Below are 18,059 nucleotides of genomic sequence, written 5' to 3' on the forward strand. Positions count from 1 at the left end.
CACTTCACAGGTGTGCCCTGTCAGGTTTAATAAGGCTACTTTCACACTAGTGTTCGGAGCGGATCCGCCTGATGTTTCATCAGACGGATCCGCTCCTTTAATGCAGACGTTCGCATCCGTTCAGAACGGATCCGTCTGCATTAAAACTTAGAAAATTTTCTAAGTATGAAAGTAGCCTGAGCGGATCCATTCAGACTTTACATTGTAAGTCAATGGGGAACGGATCCGCTTGAAGATTGAGCCATATGGTGTCATCTTCAAGCGGATCAGTCCCCATTGACTTACATTGTACGTCTGGATGGATCCGCTCGCCTCCGCACGGCCAGGCGGACTCCCGAACGCTGCAAGCAGCGTTCAGATGTCCGCTCGCGGAGCGGAGGCTGAGCGCTGGCAGGCGGATGCATTCTCAGTGGATCCGCCTCCATTGAGAATGCATTGCGGCCAGACGGCTGCGTTCAGGACCGCTCGTGAGCTCCTTCAAACGGAGCTCACGAGCGGACACCTGAACGCAGGTGTGAAAATAGCCTAAGTGGGATTTCTTGCCTTATAAATGGGGTTGGGACCATCAGTTGTGTTGAAGAGAAGTCAGGTGGATACACAGCTGATAGTCCTACTGAATAGACTTTAGAATTTGTATTATGGCAAGAAAAAAGCAGCTAAGTAAAGAAAAACGAGTGGCCATCATTACTTTAAGAAATGAAGGTCAGTCAGTCAGCTGAAAAATTGGGAAAACTTTGAAAGTAAGGGCTATTTGACCATGAAGGAGAGTGATGGGGTGCTGCGCCAGATGACCTGGCCTCCACAGTCACCGGACCTGAACCCAATCGAGATGGTTTGGGGTGAGCTGGACCGCAGAGTGAAGGCAAAAGGGCCAACAAGTGCTAAGCATCTCTGGGAACTCCTTCAAGACTGTTGGAAGGCCATTTCAGGGGACTACCTCTTGAAGCACATCAATAGAATGCCAAGAGTGTGCAAAGCAGTAATCCAAGCAAAAGGTGGCTACTTTGAAGAACCTAGAATATGACATATTTTCAGTTGTTTCACACTTGTTTGTTATGTATATAATTCCACATGTGTTAATTCATAGTTTTGATGCCTTCATAGTCATGAAAATAAAGAAAACTCTTTGAATGAGAAGGTGTGTCCAAACTTTTGATCTGTACTGTATATGAGAGAGAAAGTATAGTATATAGTACCTAGAGCAGTGTACTGATCTGAGAGGTAGGAGGTAGAATAGATGCAGTGTGTACAGATATATGTGGTCAGTTATACATTATGGTCACTGTGTGAGGTACTGTATATGAGGTAGTGGTGGTTGGTAGTGGTGGTTGTCACTGTCTGCAGTATTATATATGAGTGAGAAATCATCAAAAACGGGACGGGGGCAAATCAAGAGAAAAGGGAGGCTCTCCTCTTACCATTCTAGTCTCAAGGAGAACTTATTGTGCAGTTATTCGCCATGCTGTTGGGAGTTTGATGATGTCATCACAGGTCCTGTCAGATGCACCTTTCTAGCCTTGGAACTACACCATTCTCTATGCAGTTTCTTTATGACATGTACAGGGCCTGTAATGACATCATCACAGGTCCTTCAGCTTTCTCCATTGATAATAGGGACTGTAGATTGGAGCTGGAACAGAGCCTGTATTGAATGTAATTATGGGGCAGGGCTTTTGGTTAACTGTGACTGCTTTTTCCATGGGCCCCATAGCAGCTGTGTGGTCTGCCTCAATAAGAGGTACGCTACTGCTATCAAGGATGCTATTAATGGTTGTCTGAGGAATTTTCTGCCACGTTGAATGCACCTAGGCACACAAATCATCAAGATCTGCTGGCAGCTCCCTTGGAACCACTGACCAATGATGTCCCAGATGTGCTCGATGGGAGATAGGTAGACAAGTAGGTCAGGTGTGACATTTCCAGGGCTGGCCTTAGGTTACATGGCACCATGTGCGAGAATGCTTTTTGGTGCCCATACACACACAGACACGCCTCCACAACCATTATAGAATATTAAATACACTAAATTAGGAGCAATCATTTTATAATGAAAATTAATTTTATGGAGAAAAGAATGCCCAGTTAACACTTAACCTTAAGGACTTAGGATATACCGGTACGCCATGTTTGCCGAGTCCTTAAGGACCCAGGACGTACCGGTACGTCCTAACTTTAAAACTACATTGCGGCGCGGCGGGGGTTAATCGGAACAGGATGTCCTCTGAAATCATTCAGCGGGCATCCTGTCACAACGCCGAGGGGGATGTCATGTGACCCCCCCCCCGCATCGGCGATCGCCGCAAACCGCAGGTCAATTCAGACCTGCGGTTTGCGGTTTTAGCTTATCCGGCGGGCGGTGATGCCATCGGGTCCCCATGCGGCTGTAGGGGGGACCCGATGGCATGGAAGGCAGCGCGATGCCTTCCTTAGGCATCGGCGCTGCCTTCCGGTGACGAGCCTGTGAGATCCAGCCCCCTGGATCTCACAGGCTGGAAGCTGTATGAGTAATACACACAGTATTACTCATACAGCCAATGCATTCCAATACAGTATTGGAAGGGATTAGACCCCCAAAAGTTGAAGTCCCAAAGTGGGACAAAAAATAAAGTAAAAAAAAGGTGAAAAAATAAAGTTTCCCCCCCAAAAAATTTAAAGTTTCAAGTAAAAATAAACAAAAACATCATTTTCCCCAAATAAAGTTAAAAAAAAATGTGTAAAAAATAGGGGAAAAAAAAAAAGTAGACATATTGGGTATCGCCGCATCCGTATTGACCGGATCTATAAACATATCACGTGACCTAACCCCTCAGATGAACACCGTAAAAAATAAATAAATAAAAACTGTGCTAAATAAACCATTTTTTTGTCACCTTACATCACAAAAAGTACAACAAGCGATCAAAAAGGCGTTTGCCCACCAAAATAGTACCAATCTAACCGTCACCTCATCCCGCAAAAAATGAGCCCCTACCTGAGACAATCGCCCAAAAAATAAAAAAACTATGGTTCAGAATATGGAGACACTAAAACATCATTTATTTATTTTTTAAAAGCTGTTATTGTGTAAAACGTACATAAATAAAAAAAAGTATACATATTAGGTATCGCAGCGTCCGGAATAACTTGCTCTATAAAAATATCACATGACCTAACCCCTAAGGTGAATACCGTAAAAAAAATAAAAAATAAAAACGGTGTAGAAAATGCAATTTTTTGTCACCTTACATTACAAAAAGTGTAATAGCAAAAGATCAAAAAGTCACATGCACCCCAAAATAGTGCCAATAAAACCATCATCTCATCCCGCAAAAATCTTACCCTACCCAAGGTAATCACCCAAAAACTCAAAAAATTATGTCTCTTAGACTATGGAAACACTAAAACATGATTTTTTCTGTTTAAAAAAAGAAATCATTGTGTAAAACTTACATAAATAAAATAAAAAGTATACATATTAGGTATCGCCACATCCGTGACAACCTGGTCTATAAAAATATCACATGATCTAACCTGTCAGATGAATGTTGTAAATAACAAAAAATAAAAACGGAGTTTCTACTCTAGGGGTGCATCAGGGGGGCTTCAAATGGGACATGGTGTCAAAAAAACCAGTCCAGCAAAACCTGCCTTCCAAAAACCATATGGCATTCCTTTCCTTCTGCGCCCTGCCGTGTGCCCGTACAGCGGTTTACAACCACATATGGGGTGTTTCTGTAAACTACAGAATCAGGGCCATAAATATTGAGTTTGGTTTGGCTGTTAACCCTTGCTTTGTAACTGGAAAAAAATTATTAAAATGGAAAATCTGTATTTTCCATTAATTCTTGTGGAACACCTAAAGGGTTAACAAAGTTAGTCAAATCAGTTTTGAATACCTTGAGGGGTGTAGTTTTATAGAATCGGGTCATTTTTGGGTGGTTTCTATTATGTAAGCCTCGCAAAGTGACTTCAGACCTGAACGGGTCTGCTGCTGATCTAACCTTCTAAAACATTATGGGCGAGGGCCTGCTGGTGACTCTCTAAAACATTAGGGGTGAGGGTCTGCTGCTGAGCTGACCCTCTAAAACATTAGTAGCGAGAACAGCCTAATAAGCATGTTGATATGATGGAGGAGGAGGAGGACGAGAAAAGGAAGATTGAACCATATACCCTTTTTTGTGGCGGAAGGGGTGCATGGGAATACAGTGTATTCAATACACCATAAAAGCCACATTTAAAGTGAATTTATGTTCAGCTGCTTTCCTCTGGTGGAGTAGAGAAGTCAGGGGCAATCCAGGCCTTGTTAATTTTGATAACAGTCAACCTGTCAGCATTTTCAGTTGACAGGCGGATGCGCTTATCAGTTATTATGCCTCCAGCAGCACTAAATACCTGCTCTGACAAAACGCTGGTGGCAGGGCAGGCCAGGACCTCCAAGGCTTAGAGTACCAGTTCGTGCCAGCTTGGACACCCAATAGGACGCTGACACCTTCTGCTACGTACTCCTTCACCATCTCCTTGTGACACTAGGCCGCGCATCAGGGTAAGGGGGCTGGCAGAGTGTCATGAAACTGTCCCAAGCCTTGGAGAGTGTTGCCTTGCATCTGTTGGAACTACTGTGTGTTCCCCTCAGCTCCACTCCTTAGTTGCCCAAGGAACTATGTACTCTGCTGCCAGCGTTGTCAGCTGGAAATTTTTGGAGCAATTTTTCCACAAGGACATTCTGGTATTGCACTATTTTGCTAATCCTCTCCACCACAGGAATTAGAGATGAGAAGTTCCCTTTGTAGCAGGGGTATGAGAAGGGTGAACAACCAGTAATCGGAGTTGGCCAAAATGCCTATAACGTGTCGGTCACGGGAAAGGCAGCATAACATAAAGTCAGCCATGTGTGCCAGAGTCCCAACAGACAAGACTTTGCTGTCCTCATCAGGAGGATGACTCTCAATCTCCTCACCCTCTTCCTCCTCTTCGGCCCATCCACGCTGAATAGATGGAATAAACCTGCTGTGGGTACTACCCTCTGTAGTGGAGGCAACCATCTTCTGCTCCTCCTCCACATCATCATCCAATTTGCGCTGAGAAGACGAACGGAGGGTGCTCTGGCTATCATCCTGTGTACTGTCTTCCTTCATTTCCACCTCTTCCACATGCAAAGCGTCTTCCTTCATTGCGAGCAGCGAGCGTTTCAGTAGACACAGAAGTGGGATGGTTATGCTGATAATAGCGGCATCGCCACTCACCAGCTGTGTTAATTCCTCAAAGTTGCGTAAAACCTCACAGAGGTCAGACATCCATGCCCACTCGTCGCTTGTGAAGAGCAGAAGCTGACTGAAAAGGCGACAACCATGTTGCAGCTGGTATTCCACTACTGCCCTCTTCTGCTCACAATGCCTGGCCAACATGTGGAACGTGGAGTTCCAGCGCGTGCTCATGTCGCACAACAGTCGGTGAACTGGCAATTGCAAGAGCTGCTGCAGCGTTGCCAGACCGGCGGAAGCTGTATATGACTTTCGAAAATGGGCACACCTTCACCAGTAGCTCAGGCAAATTGGGGTAGGTTTTGAGAAACCGCTGAACCACTAATTTGAACACATGAGCTAAAGATAAAAGAGAGACAGGAGGCAGCGCCTCAAGTGTGGTGTTGTCCAGTAAATTGATAGGTGATATATATAGAAACTCTTACCAGATTGTGTTGTGAAGAAGTCACAACACCATTAGAAGCTTGTGCCGATTTGCCCGATCGGCATGCGGGGTGCCTGCGCTGCTGCCTAGGTTCCAGCCCGTGCTTGTGAAAGCATTCGTCGGGTAGAGATATCCGTGCAGAAGGAGAAAAATGCTGAAGCTTTTAGATGGCGCTGTCAGCAGGAATCAGATAGCAGGTAGGTATTGATAAATACAATGCTTTTTATTTTCAGTCTACGCGTTTCAGGGCGGAGAGCCCCCTTCATCAGGACAATATACAGCATAAAGAGGCATTCACATGTAGCGATTATTTAAACACAAAAAAGGCGCGTAAGAGACAACAGAGGTGGAGAATGGGGAGGGGGCGGGCGGTGGGCGTGTGTGTTAGACAATGAGGAACCCGTCTTCTAGAGTTTAATTCTATACAGACCTATTTGCTAGTAGAATATGTAGCTTTTTCCTATACAGCAAATACGTGGTTATATTCTAGTATACATTGGGAAATGACAGAGGTGGAGTGGTCGGAATGACCATGTTGTGGGATGTTTTCGGCTGAGTGGATCTCATACTCCTGCTTTTTTGTCAGGAGCCGGCAGCGGTAGTGTAAAGCATGGTGGTTTATTTTGTTTTGTATTCAGAATGGTACGGGAGGTTGGTAGGAGAGGTATTATATAGGGGATGATTGATGATCACAATAAATACTAAAATAGGGATAAAGATAAAATTAATAATAATAGTAATAATAATAAATAAGACCAAAAGGTAGGGGGTAGGGGTGTATACAGTTATACAGTGTAAAAATTACTGTGTGGTCTTTTTTTAGGTGCATTCCTTGGCTTATTGCATATCTTTGGAGTACCCCAAAATGACGGGTGTAATGGGAGTTTGCAGATGTTTATTTTGTTTTCCTTTTGTATTATTTTATATGTAAATGTTGTTTTATTTTATTTGGTTTCTCATATTGATAGGGCATGCGGGTAGAGGAAATACCAAGAAAAATATCCTCCTGAGATCTAAGAATCAAGAGTATCCATATCATGTGATGGTTGTATTGTTACTTTTTTTGGGACTGTATCCATTTTTATCATGGACACAGTTTCATGTGTGTAAAATAACAAGGTATTTAACCACCTCAGCCCCCAGTGCTTAAACACCCTGAAAGACCAGGCCACTTTTTACACTTCTGACCTACACTACTTTCACCGTTTATTGCTCGGTCATGCAACTTACCACCCAAGTGAATTTTACCTCCTTTTCTTATCACTAATAGAGCTTTCATTTGGTGGTATTTCATTGCTGCTATTTTTACTTTTTTTGTTATTAATCGAAATTTAACGATTTTTTTGCAAAAAAATGACATTTTTCACTTTCAGTTGTAAAATTTTGCAAAAAAAACGAGATCCATATATAAATTTTGCTCTAAATTTATTGTTCTACATGTCTTTGATAAAAAAAAAATGTTTGGGTAAAAAAAAAAATGGTTTGGGTAAAAGTTATAGCGTTTACAAACTATGGTACAAAAATGTGAATTTCAGCTTTTTGAAGCAGCTCTGACTTTCTGAGCACCTGTCATGTTTCCTGAGGTTCTACAATGCCCAGACAGTACAAACACCCCACAAATGACCCCATTTCTGAAAGTAGACACCCTAAGGTATTCGCTGATGGGCATAGTGAGTTCATAGAACTTTTTATTTTTTGTCACAAGTTAGTGGAAAATGATGATTTTTTTTTTTTTTCTTACAAAGTCTCATATTCCACTAACTTGTGACAAAAAATAAAAACTTCCATGAACTCACTATGCCCATCAGCGAATACCTTGGGGTGTCTTCTTTCCAAAATGGGGTCACTTGTGGGGTAGTTATACTGCCCTGGCATTCTAGGGGCCCAAATGTGTGGTAAGGAGTTTGAAATCAAATTCTGTAAAAAATGACCAGTGAAATCCGAAAGGTGCTCTTTGGAATATGGGCCCCTTTGCCCACCTAGGCTGCAAAAAAGTGCCACACATGTGGTATCTCCGTATTCAGGAGAAGTTGGGGAATGTGTTTTGGGTTGTCATTTTACATATACCCATGCTGGGTGAGATAAATATCTTGGTCAAATGCCAACTTTGTATAAAAAAATGGGAAAAGTTGTCTTTTGCCAAGATATTTCTCTCACCCAGCATGGGTATATGTAAAATGACACCCCAAAACACATTCCCCAACTTCTCCTGAATACGGAGATACCAGATGTGTGACACTTTTTTGCAGCCTAGGTGGGCAAAGGGGCCCATATTCCAAAGAGCACCTTTCGGATTTCACTGGTCATTTTTTACAGAATTTGATTTCAAACTCCTTACCACACATTTGGGCCCCTAGAATGCCAGGGCAGTATAACTACCCCACAAGTGACCCCATTTTGGAAAGAAGACACCCCAAGGTATTCGCTGATGGGCATAGTGAGTTCATGGAAGTTTTTATTTTTTGTCACAAGTTAGTGGAATATGAGACTTTGTAAGAAAAAAAAATAAATCATAATTTTCCACTAACTTGTGACAAAAAATAAAAAATTCTAGGAACTCGCCATGCCCCTCATGGAATACCTTGGGGTGTCTTCTTTCCAAAATGGGGTCACTTGTGGGGTAGTTATACTGCCCTGGCATTCTAGGGGCCCAAATGTGTGGTAAGGAGTTTGAAATCAAATTCTGTAAAACATGACCAGTAAAATCCGAAAGGTGCTCTTTGGAATATGGACCCCTTTGCCCACCTAGGCTGCAAAAAAGTGCCACACATGTGGTATCTCCGTATTCAGGAGAAGTTGGGCAATGTGTTTTGGGGTGTCATTTTACATATACCCATGCTGGGTGAGAGAAATATCTTGGCAAAAGACAACTTTTCCCATTTTTTTATACAAAGTTGGCATTTGACCAAGATATTTCTCTCACCCAGCATGGGTATATGTAAAATGACACCCCAAAACACATTCCCCAACTTCTCCTGAATACGGAGATACCACATGTGTGACACTTTTTTGCAGCCTAGGTGGGCAAAGGGGCCCATATTCCAAAGAGCACCTTTCGGATTTCACTGGTCATTTTTTACAGAATTCGATTTCAAACTCCTTACCACACATTTGGGCCCCTAGAATGCCAGGGCAGTATAACTACCCCACAAGTGACCACATTTTGGAAAGAAGACACCCCAAGGTATTCGCTGATGGGCATAGTGAGTTCATGGAAGTTTTTATTTTTTGTCACAAGTTAGTGGAATATGAGACTTTGTAAGAAAAAAAATAAATAAAGAATCATCATTTTCCACTAACTTGTGACAAAAAATAAAAAATTCTAGGAACTTGCCATGCCCCTCACGGAGTACCTTGGGGTGTTTTCTTTCCAAAATGGGGTCACTTGTGGGGTAGTTATACTGCCCTGGCATTTTCCAGGGGCCCTAATGTGTTGTAAGTAGGTAAATGACCTGTGAAATCCGAAAGGTGCTCTTTGGAATGTGGGCCCCTTTGCCCACCTAGGCTGCAAAAAAGTGCCACACATGTGGTATCTCCGTATTCAGGAGAAGTTGGGGAATGTGTTTTGGGGTGTCATTTTACATATACCCATGCTGGGTGAGAGAAATATCTTGGTCAAATGCCAACTTTGTATAAAAAAATGGGAAAAGTTGTCTTTTGCCAAGATATTTCTCTCACCCAGCATGGGTATATGTAAAATGACACCCCAAAACACATTCCCCAACTTCTCCTGAGTACGGAGATACCAGATGTGTGACACTTTTTTGCAGCCTAGATGCGCAAAGGGGCCCATATTCCTTTTATGAGGGCATTTTTAGACATTTGGATCCCAGACTTCTTCTCACGCTTTTGGGCCCCTAGAATGCCAGGGCAGTATAAATACCCCACATGTGACCCCATTTTGGAAAGAAGACACCCCAAGGTATTCAATGAGGGGCATGGCGAGTTCATAGAATTTTTTTTTTTTTGGCACAAGTTAGCGGAAATTGATTTTATTTATTTTTTTTCTCACAAAGTCTCCCTTTCCGCTAACTTGGGACAAAAATTTCAATCTTTCATGGACTCAATATGCCCCTCACGGAATACCTTGGGGTCTCTTCTTTCCAAAATGGGGTCACTTGTGGGGTAGTTATACTGCCCTGGCATTCTAGGGGCCCAAATGTGTGGTAAGGAGTTTGAAATCAAATTCTGTAAAAAATGACCAGTGAAATCCGAAAGGTGCTCTTTGGAATATGGGCCCCTTTGCCCACCTAGGCTGCAAAAAAGTGTCATATATCTGGTATCTCCGTACTCAGGAGAAGTTGGGGAATGTGTTTTGGGGTGTCATTTTACATATACCCATGCTGGGTGAGAGAAATATCTTGGCAAAAGACAACTTTTCCCATTTTTTTATACAAAGTTGGCATTTGACCAAGATATTTATCTCACCCAGCATGGGTATATGTAAAAAGACACCCCAAAACACATTCCTCAACTTCTCCTGAATACAGAGATACCAGATGTGTGACACTTTTTTGCAGCCTAGGTGGGCAAAGGGGCCCATATTCCAAAGAGCACCTTTCGGATTTCACTGGTCATTTTTTACAGAATTTGATTTCAAACTCCTTACCACACATTTGGGCCCCCTAGAATGCCAGGGCAGTATAACTACCCCACAAGTGACCCCATTTTGGAAAGAAGACACCCCAAGGTATTTTGTGATGGGCATAGTGAGTTCATAGAACTTTTTATTTTTTGTCACAAGTTAGTGGAATATGAGACTTTGTAAGAAAAAAAAAAAATCATCATTTTCCGCTAACTTGTGACAAAAAATAAAAAGTTCTATGAACTCACTATGCCCATCAGCGAATACCTTAGGGTGTGTACTTTCCGAAATGGGGTCATTTGTGGGGTGTTTGCACTGTCTGGGCATTGTAGAACCTCAGGAAACATGACAGGTGCTCAGAAAGTCAGAGCTGCTGCAAAAAGCGGAAATTCACATTTTTGTACCATAGTTTGTAAACGCTATAACTTTTACCCAAACCATTTTTTTTTTTACCCAAACATTTTTTTTTATCAAAGACATGTAGAACAATAAATTTAGAGCAAAATTTATATATGGATCTCGTTTTTTTTGCAAAATTTTACAACTGAAAGTGAAAAATGTCATTTTTTTGCAAAAAATCGTTAAATTTCGATTAATAACAAAAAAAGTAAAAATGTCAGCAGCAATGAAATACCACCAAATGAAAGCTCTATTAGTGATAAGAAAAGGAGGTAAAATTCATTTGGGTGGTAAGTTGCATGACCGAGCAATAAACGGTGAAAGTAGTGTAGGTCAGAAGTGTAAAAAGTGGCCTGGTCTTTCAGGGTGTTTAAGCACTGGGGGCTGAGGTGGTTAAAAAACACAATTCCTCTCCCTACACTATCTGTCCCTTCTGCTGCAGCTCGCCCTGACTGAGCCGGACCACGTGTCATCGGGATCTATATAGCACCCAATGACGCGTGTCGGCCAGCCAATCACTGTAATGCCAGTAACCAACATGACTACGGCATTACAGTGGGTGGCAGTACTTTCCTGCACGTTTATTGGCTGTGTAGCATCGAGCTCGAGCACACACGGTGTTCGGCCAAACACAGCGATGTTCTGAGCATCGCGATGCTCGAGTGAAAAAGGTGTTCGGCCGAGCATGCTCGCCCAACACCATTTATTAACTCTTTCTGGGAGTGAGATGTGAAAAAACAGCAATACTAACACAGAATTTTTATGTCATATATAACATGATAACTTTATTCTCTGGGTCAGTACAATTACAACAAAACCAAATACATATATGGGTCATTTATTAAACAGAAATACACCTATATTAGGCGTATTTCTGGCACAGATTGCGGCGCAAAGGTCCTTTGCGTTGCAATCTGCAACTTTTCGCCGCTCATGCTAGGTCTTATAAAATGGGCGTGGTGTTGGCGGGGGAGGTGATGGGCCAGCAGGCCTGTCTCATTTACCATTTTCTACACCTGTTTTAGGCATAGAAAATGATCTAAATGTAAGACAGCTCAGACGCTGTCTTACATTTAGAAGCGGCGGTGGATCCGCTGAAGTTATGTAGAGGCCGGTGCCTCTACATAACTTCGGCAGATCAAATGCCAGCGCAGTGCCTTATTAAGACCAGTGTCTAAAACGGCGGACTTAATAAATGTGCCCCATAGTTTTTATTTTTCACGTTTTACTACTTTTGTGCAATAATACCCTTTTTTAAAAAGAAAAAAAAACTTTTAGCATTGCTGTATCCTAAGACCCATAACTTTTTTCTTTTTACGGAGCTGTGTGGGGGCTTGATTTTTGTGGCACGAGTTTACATTGGTAACATTTGGTGTACATAACAATTTTAATGTAATATTATGTTTTTTTGGTGGTGACTAAGCAAAAAGCAGCAATTCTGGCTTTTTTAAAATTGTGTTTTGTTTATGGCATTCACCGTTCGGGATAACTTACATGATAATTGTGTAATGTGGGTTGTTACAGATGTGGCAATATATATTTTTTTTTTTTACATTGAAAAGCGTTTTTTCAATGGGAAAATATTTTTTATTAGAATTTGTCTAGGTAATAAATGTTGTTATTTTTTTTACTTTTTTAACTATTTAATAGTCCCACAATGGGACTTTAACAGCAATCTTTTGATTGCTTCTAAAATACAATGCACTATTCCTATAGTGCTATACTGCCATTAAACACGCTGCACCAGAAAAGCTGGACCTATACTAGGACCCAGCCTGCATATATACACATTGGCACCTCGCATCTGATTTCTGGGTGCCGATGGTAGATAGAGGGAGTTCACTCCCTCCTTAACTGCTTACATGTGGCAGGCGGCATTGTGTGCGACATGTAAGGGGTTAAACAGCCTATATTGGTGCTCCTGCTGGTCCAGGCTGTTAGAGCAGGAGGCCCCTTAGTGATTGCATTTTTGAGAACTTTTCTCATCATTAACGGCAATTTAGCTGCTTTGCCGAATTTCACAAAGAAATTGACTTTGTGACAAATTACTTTGTCACAAAGCGCATTTCTTTGTGAGTAGCGGGCGCAATGCCAGGGAACAGCAATGGTGCCATCCCTGTCATTGAAGCCCTCATATGCCGCGTTCATCACTGATCACAGCATCTGAGATGACCTTTGAAGGCTGTTAGGGGTAAATCTGTTTAAAAAAAGAAAATTAAAAATACTCACCTTATCCATTTGTTTGCGAAGAGTCTTGATTGAAGATCCAGTGCAAAATCTCACATGCTGCGTGATGACGTCATCACGGCGGTCAGCGTGGTGACATCATATGTCACCGTGCACGAGATTTCGCACGGGATCTTCAATCAAAATGGTTGATGGTGAGTACCGCCAATTTTTACCGCCATTTTAGGGATAATTCATTCGTTACCATAAAGCACGAGGAAATTCGGCTTCATAGCGAATCAAATTTGCCCTGAAATCCGCAGTACAAAGGCATATTGGTGGTCACTAAGGGGTAAAAAGGTGCAGACCAAGAATAATAAGATATGTTATCCAGTCACTCACAATTGATGCTTTTCTGACTGGTGTCATTCATTTATTTATTTTTTTTCTTCACCATTTCTCCACCATGAAAAATTCTCCCAATGACTGCAGTCTCTTTGACCAGTGGGGTAGCCATAAGGGGTTGAGAGGTAGCAGTCACATCTGGGCCTGTTGGCCCAAATACCTTTCTGCCATATAACAAAACACCAGTATTAAAATAGTACCTTGAGGGCCTGTTACAGATTTTGTAGCTGCTGTAGAGCCTCATAGTACACACACCTCAGCTGCTGCAGAACATCATAATACACACACCTCAGCTGCTGTGGAACCTCATAATGCACACCTCAGCTGCTGCAGAACCCTTATAATACATACACACACCAGCCAACCAAAGTCTGTCAATTCATAGATTATTTTCCTCTTATTTTGTGACAAATGGCGATAACTGCCAGGTCGACGAACAGCAAGCATCGCACAATCATCCAACGTGATGATAACATTTTTGAGGTTTCATTTAGCTAAAAGACTTTGCTTTCAATCTGGCTTTTATGCCTCTTCCACATACCACAGATTTGAACAATGTGCTTAAAAATGCAGATCTTAGCGAAGCCTGCCACCTTTCCGATTTGCATAATCTTACTGCTTGTGCTTCTTACTGTTGCAAATTCAATGTTGAGTATATAACCTGAAACTGCACTCATCTCATCTACCATTCCTGAATATCTGTAAACTGTTTCCTCTTCTGTTTCTGACAGTTTTTGCCTTCGCTGGCTCGTATTGGCTGATGCTCTTTGCTCGATCGCTTCAGGGAGTTGGATCCTCATTTTCCACTGTTGCAGGTGAACGTTGTGTCCTTATTGGCGATTAATAACCTATATTCTAATGTATATCTTTTATAATGTGCTCCTCAAGGTTTTCTTTTACAGTATGGAGTATTCAGGGGGTAAATGATGAACTATCCTTTCCTAAGATGGTTCTCCAACACATAAATCGGCATCACAGGCTCACATGGGAAAATCCATGTATCCATTGTAAAAGAAGAATTCCTGCGCTTATTCTCTTGTGAACCGAGAGCAACGCAGGTGGTTTGACTCCACAACCAGAAAAGAGTGCGTACGCAGAAGTCAAGATTAAGACAATTACATTTACTATAAATTAATAAAAGCAGGTTAACAGTGAAGTTACAGAGGTACAGACAAGCAAAATATTCAAACCAGTATAAACAATACAAGTTAAACACTGCAACAATTTTCACCTTTACTGTGTCCGTATTCGCAGTGCGGACACTAAGAAATAATAGTCTCAGAAACTGTCCCTAACTGACCCTAACGTTCAAGCGGGTGCGCACCCCCCTTATCCCATTGGTCCAGGTGGACCTCTTACAGTTTGTGGAAGTGCACGGTGGAGCCCGATGTCGTCCTTTTCCTTTAACCAACGCAGGATCCGCAACAAAGAAGTCCTCCTCAGCAGGCCGGAAAACCAGTTGAATATAATCCAGAATTTTACAGTTATTGTCCGGCACCTCGACAGCACTGTGAGTCTCTTTACTGTTTGTGGTAACTCACTCATCCCAATGTCGGCTCCACAGGTTAGTTGCTGCACACAGTCCTTTTTAACTTGGCTTCACTAAATGCACGGTTTCTCTGTACTCCATTCGTCTCTAGACCGAAGTTCACACAGCTTGGCCACACAGGGAAGTCCTTTAGTATCTCCACACACGTCTTACACAACACAGAACTTGTTTTCTATCTTGCCAATATGGCGGCAGTTGTAGTTCAAGTCTCTCTTCCTCCTTCTTCCTGCTCACACTGAGACAGAGTGACATCATAAGGGGCGTATCACTTCAACACTTAGCTGCTGCCTTAAAGAACCAGTATCACAGTAATACGCTTTCTCTATGGTAAACTCCAATGCAAATTGGTCCTATGCTGCCATCTATTGACCAAACGAATACTTAAGGGCATTTTACATTAAATTTTAACACAGTTTACCAGGATAATGAAACTTAGAGACATTATATGACTGTTTCTTACACTCTGATTGCGCCTAAGTAGGGTTCCTTCTTAAAGGGAACCTGTCATGTGGATATTTGATTATAATCTAACTAATTATATACAATCATTAACTACTAAAAAGTGCCTTAGATGTATTCACTTACTGGTGTGACAGATGGTTACCTCATAATATACACACAAAGATGCCACATGCTAATGAGCTGATTTGAGTCCAGCGTGATGTCATTGAGTCCAGCATTTATTTAATTAACAGCTATAGCCACTCGCCTGCCCACCTGCTGCTGATTCATATGGAAAATAACTGTCAATCAGCAGCAGGTAGGCGGGGAGAGTCAGGAGCTCATAAATATTCAGGACTCATCATTATCAGCTGGAGCTTTTCAATACAAGATGTTGGCAGATTGACTGGGTCAATTAAAGAAAGTGACCCAGCATTTTGCTAAGAGAATCAGTCACTTATTTATGTTGCCCTTAGTTAGGACACCGTAAAACTGGTGACAGTTTCCCTTTAAGGAGAAGCACAGGCAAGAGGACCCATATCACTTAGGAAGAAAGGCGATCCACAACAGCTCCAGTAGTTGTTAGCTAGCGTGATATCAGTTGGCGCTCTGATTTGGAGTGCAAGCTTTTTTGAATAGGAAATGTGCTGTCGGCCGGGGCATGTTTTCCAAGTACACAGACTGACTGCTTCCACCGGACTGGAGGATCTGTTCTGGTATAGAGCAAAGCAAGCTTTGGATGCTTTGCTCCAATGAGCCAAAGTTAGTTAGTTATTCTCAAAGTCGCGCATGACTTTGTTGAATAACTTCGGTAGTTGATTTTTAAAGTGGAAAACCACTTGGGAACAAACTCTGCTTCGGTTCTGAGGTACTAGTCGGAACCGAAGCCAAATAACCGAAGCTGAATAACTTACTAAGGCTCATAGGAGCCCATACATTCTAATATTGTACGGAGACAAATCTCCGTACAGTATTATAACGAAGTTTTGAACGAAGCAAATTCAGATGTAGCATCCAAAGCCCACTTCGCTTAACACTAATCGGGACAAAAATCAAGTATTCACCATTACACATCAACATTGTGGACTCTCCTCTACAAGTACAGGTAGGCGTGACGGTGTCACATATAGATACTACTTAGAGGACAGCAGACATGGTAGAACCCCGCTTCTAGTCATTGGTACTTAAGTGCAGTCAGAGAGTAAGAACAGGAATTATTCTTTTACTTCTTTACTTTGTCATTGCACCACTGACATTCCTTGCAGCATACTCAAAATATTTTTAAATAAGAGCGCCAGTAAAGTTGTTTTATTTCCATTTATACATTGTTTGGACAAATTGTTTTTTTTTTCTAAAAACTTTTTAAAATTTCTTTTTTGGCCCCTAAAAATTTATGAAAATGGTCTTCAAGTTCCAGGTCTTCACTAGCAGGGGTGCACTGCCAATGAGGCGAGGTGAGGCGATTGGCTCAGGCGGTGCCAGGTAGGGACAAGTGGGAGTGACCTCTCCCTGCCCCACCATTCCCTCTAAAAGGCTATAGGCATTAGAACTAAAGTCTATCAGAGGCCAGTGTTCTGCACCACATTGCTGACAGCAGAACAGAGGTAAGTATTTGAGTGTATTAATTTTATTTGGCAGTAGGCTGTTTGGCCACAATGGGGCATTAATATTTTGTAACTGGGGGAAAGCACTATGGTGACATTGGGGGCTCTAAAAGGGGGCATTTTTGTACTAGCAGACATTATAATGGGGCCACTAGGGGGACATTCATTCTACCAGGGCACTAAAATGGGGTAACTTTTTTGTACTGACACACGTTATAAGGGAGCATTGTTGTACTGGCATACATTATAAGGGGGTATTTTTATACTGGCACATATTCTAAGGGACCTACTATGGGGACATTCGTTCTACTGTGGGCATTAAAAGGGGGTCGTTTTTGTACTGGCACACACTATAAGGGAGCATTGTCGTACTGGCACACATTGTAAGGGGGAATTATTTTACTGGCAAACATCATAAGGGGCCATTTTTTGTACTGCCACATGTTATGGAGACGTCACTGGATATAATAGGTATGTGGTCAGGGCCGGTGCAAGGATTTTTGCCAACACAAGCGAAGCTACATTTTGGCGCCCCCCCTCCTCGCAGCTCACCTGGCCCTGGTCCCGTCTGCAGCAGCTGGCTTCTCCTCTGTGTGGTCCTGGTATCTTCTCTCTGCTTCAGACAATCGCTGGTTTGAGGACCGCATTTTTCGCCCTCTAAGGTTTTAGAGGAGGATAATAAGAAAAAATATTTTCTATTACACCTCAGGTCAGACCAGCAATCACACCCACAATGTTAATCAGACCTCAGATCACAGCCTCAATCAGACCCCCAATGTTAATCAGACCTCAGATCAGACCCCCAATGCCTCAGATCAGCCCCCATGTCAGCCATAAGCCCCACATCAGCCATCATTCCCCCATGTCAGCCATCATGCCCCACATGTCAGCCATCAGCCCCATCCATCATGCCCCCATTATCAACCATCATGCCCTCATTGTCAACCATCATGCCCCCATTGTCAACCATCATGCCCCCCATTGTCAACCATCATGCCCCCATTGTCAACCATCATGCCCCCATGTCAGCCATCATGCCCCCATGTCAGCCATCATGCCCCCATGTCAGCCATCTTGCGCCATGTTAGCCATAAGCCCCCATGTCAGCCATCAGCCCCCCATGTCAGCCATCATGCCCCCATGTCAGCCATCATGCCCCCATGTCAGCCATCATGCCCCCATGTCAGCCATTTTGCGCCATGTTAGCCATCAGCCCCCCATGTCAGCCATCAGCCCCCCATGTCAG

At 42.6% G+C, this 18,059-nt stretch overlaps 2 protein-coding genes across 2 annotated transcripts in view; both read left to right on the forward strand.

Moving 5' to 3' along the window:
- LOC120986334 (chromaffin granule amine transporter-like) overlaps positions 1 to 18,059 on the forward strand; it is a 309,248-nt gene that overhangs the window by 92,960 nt on the left and 198,229 nt on the right. Inside the window, exon 5 of the mRNA XM_040414857.1 lies at positions 13,951 to 14,034. Coding sequence (XP_040270791.1) covers positions 13,951 to 14,034 — 84 coding nt within the window. The remainder of the gene's footprint in view (positions 1 to 13,950; positions 14,035 to 18,059) is intronic.
- The window catches only part of LOC120987787 (chromaffin granule amine transporter-like), a 520,630-nt gene that overhangs the window by 92,891 nt on the left and 409,680 nt on the right, over positions 1 to 18,059 (forward strand). The gene's annotated exons all lie outside the window — the stretch shown is intronic.

Source organism: Bufo bufo, chromosome 1, assembly GCF_905171765.1.
Source record: "Bufo bufo chromosome 1, aBufBuf1.1, whole genome shotgun sequence".
NCBI lineage: Eukaryota > Metazoa > Chordata > Amphibia > Anura > Bufonidae > Bufo > Bufo bufo.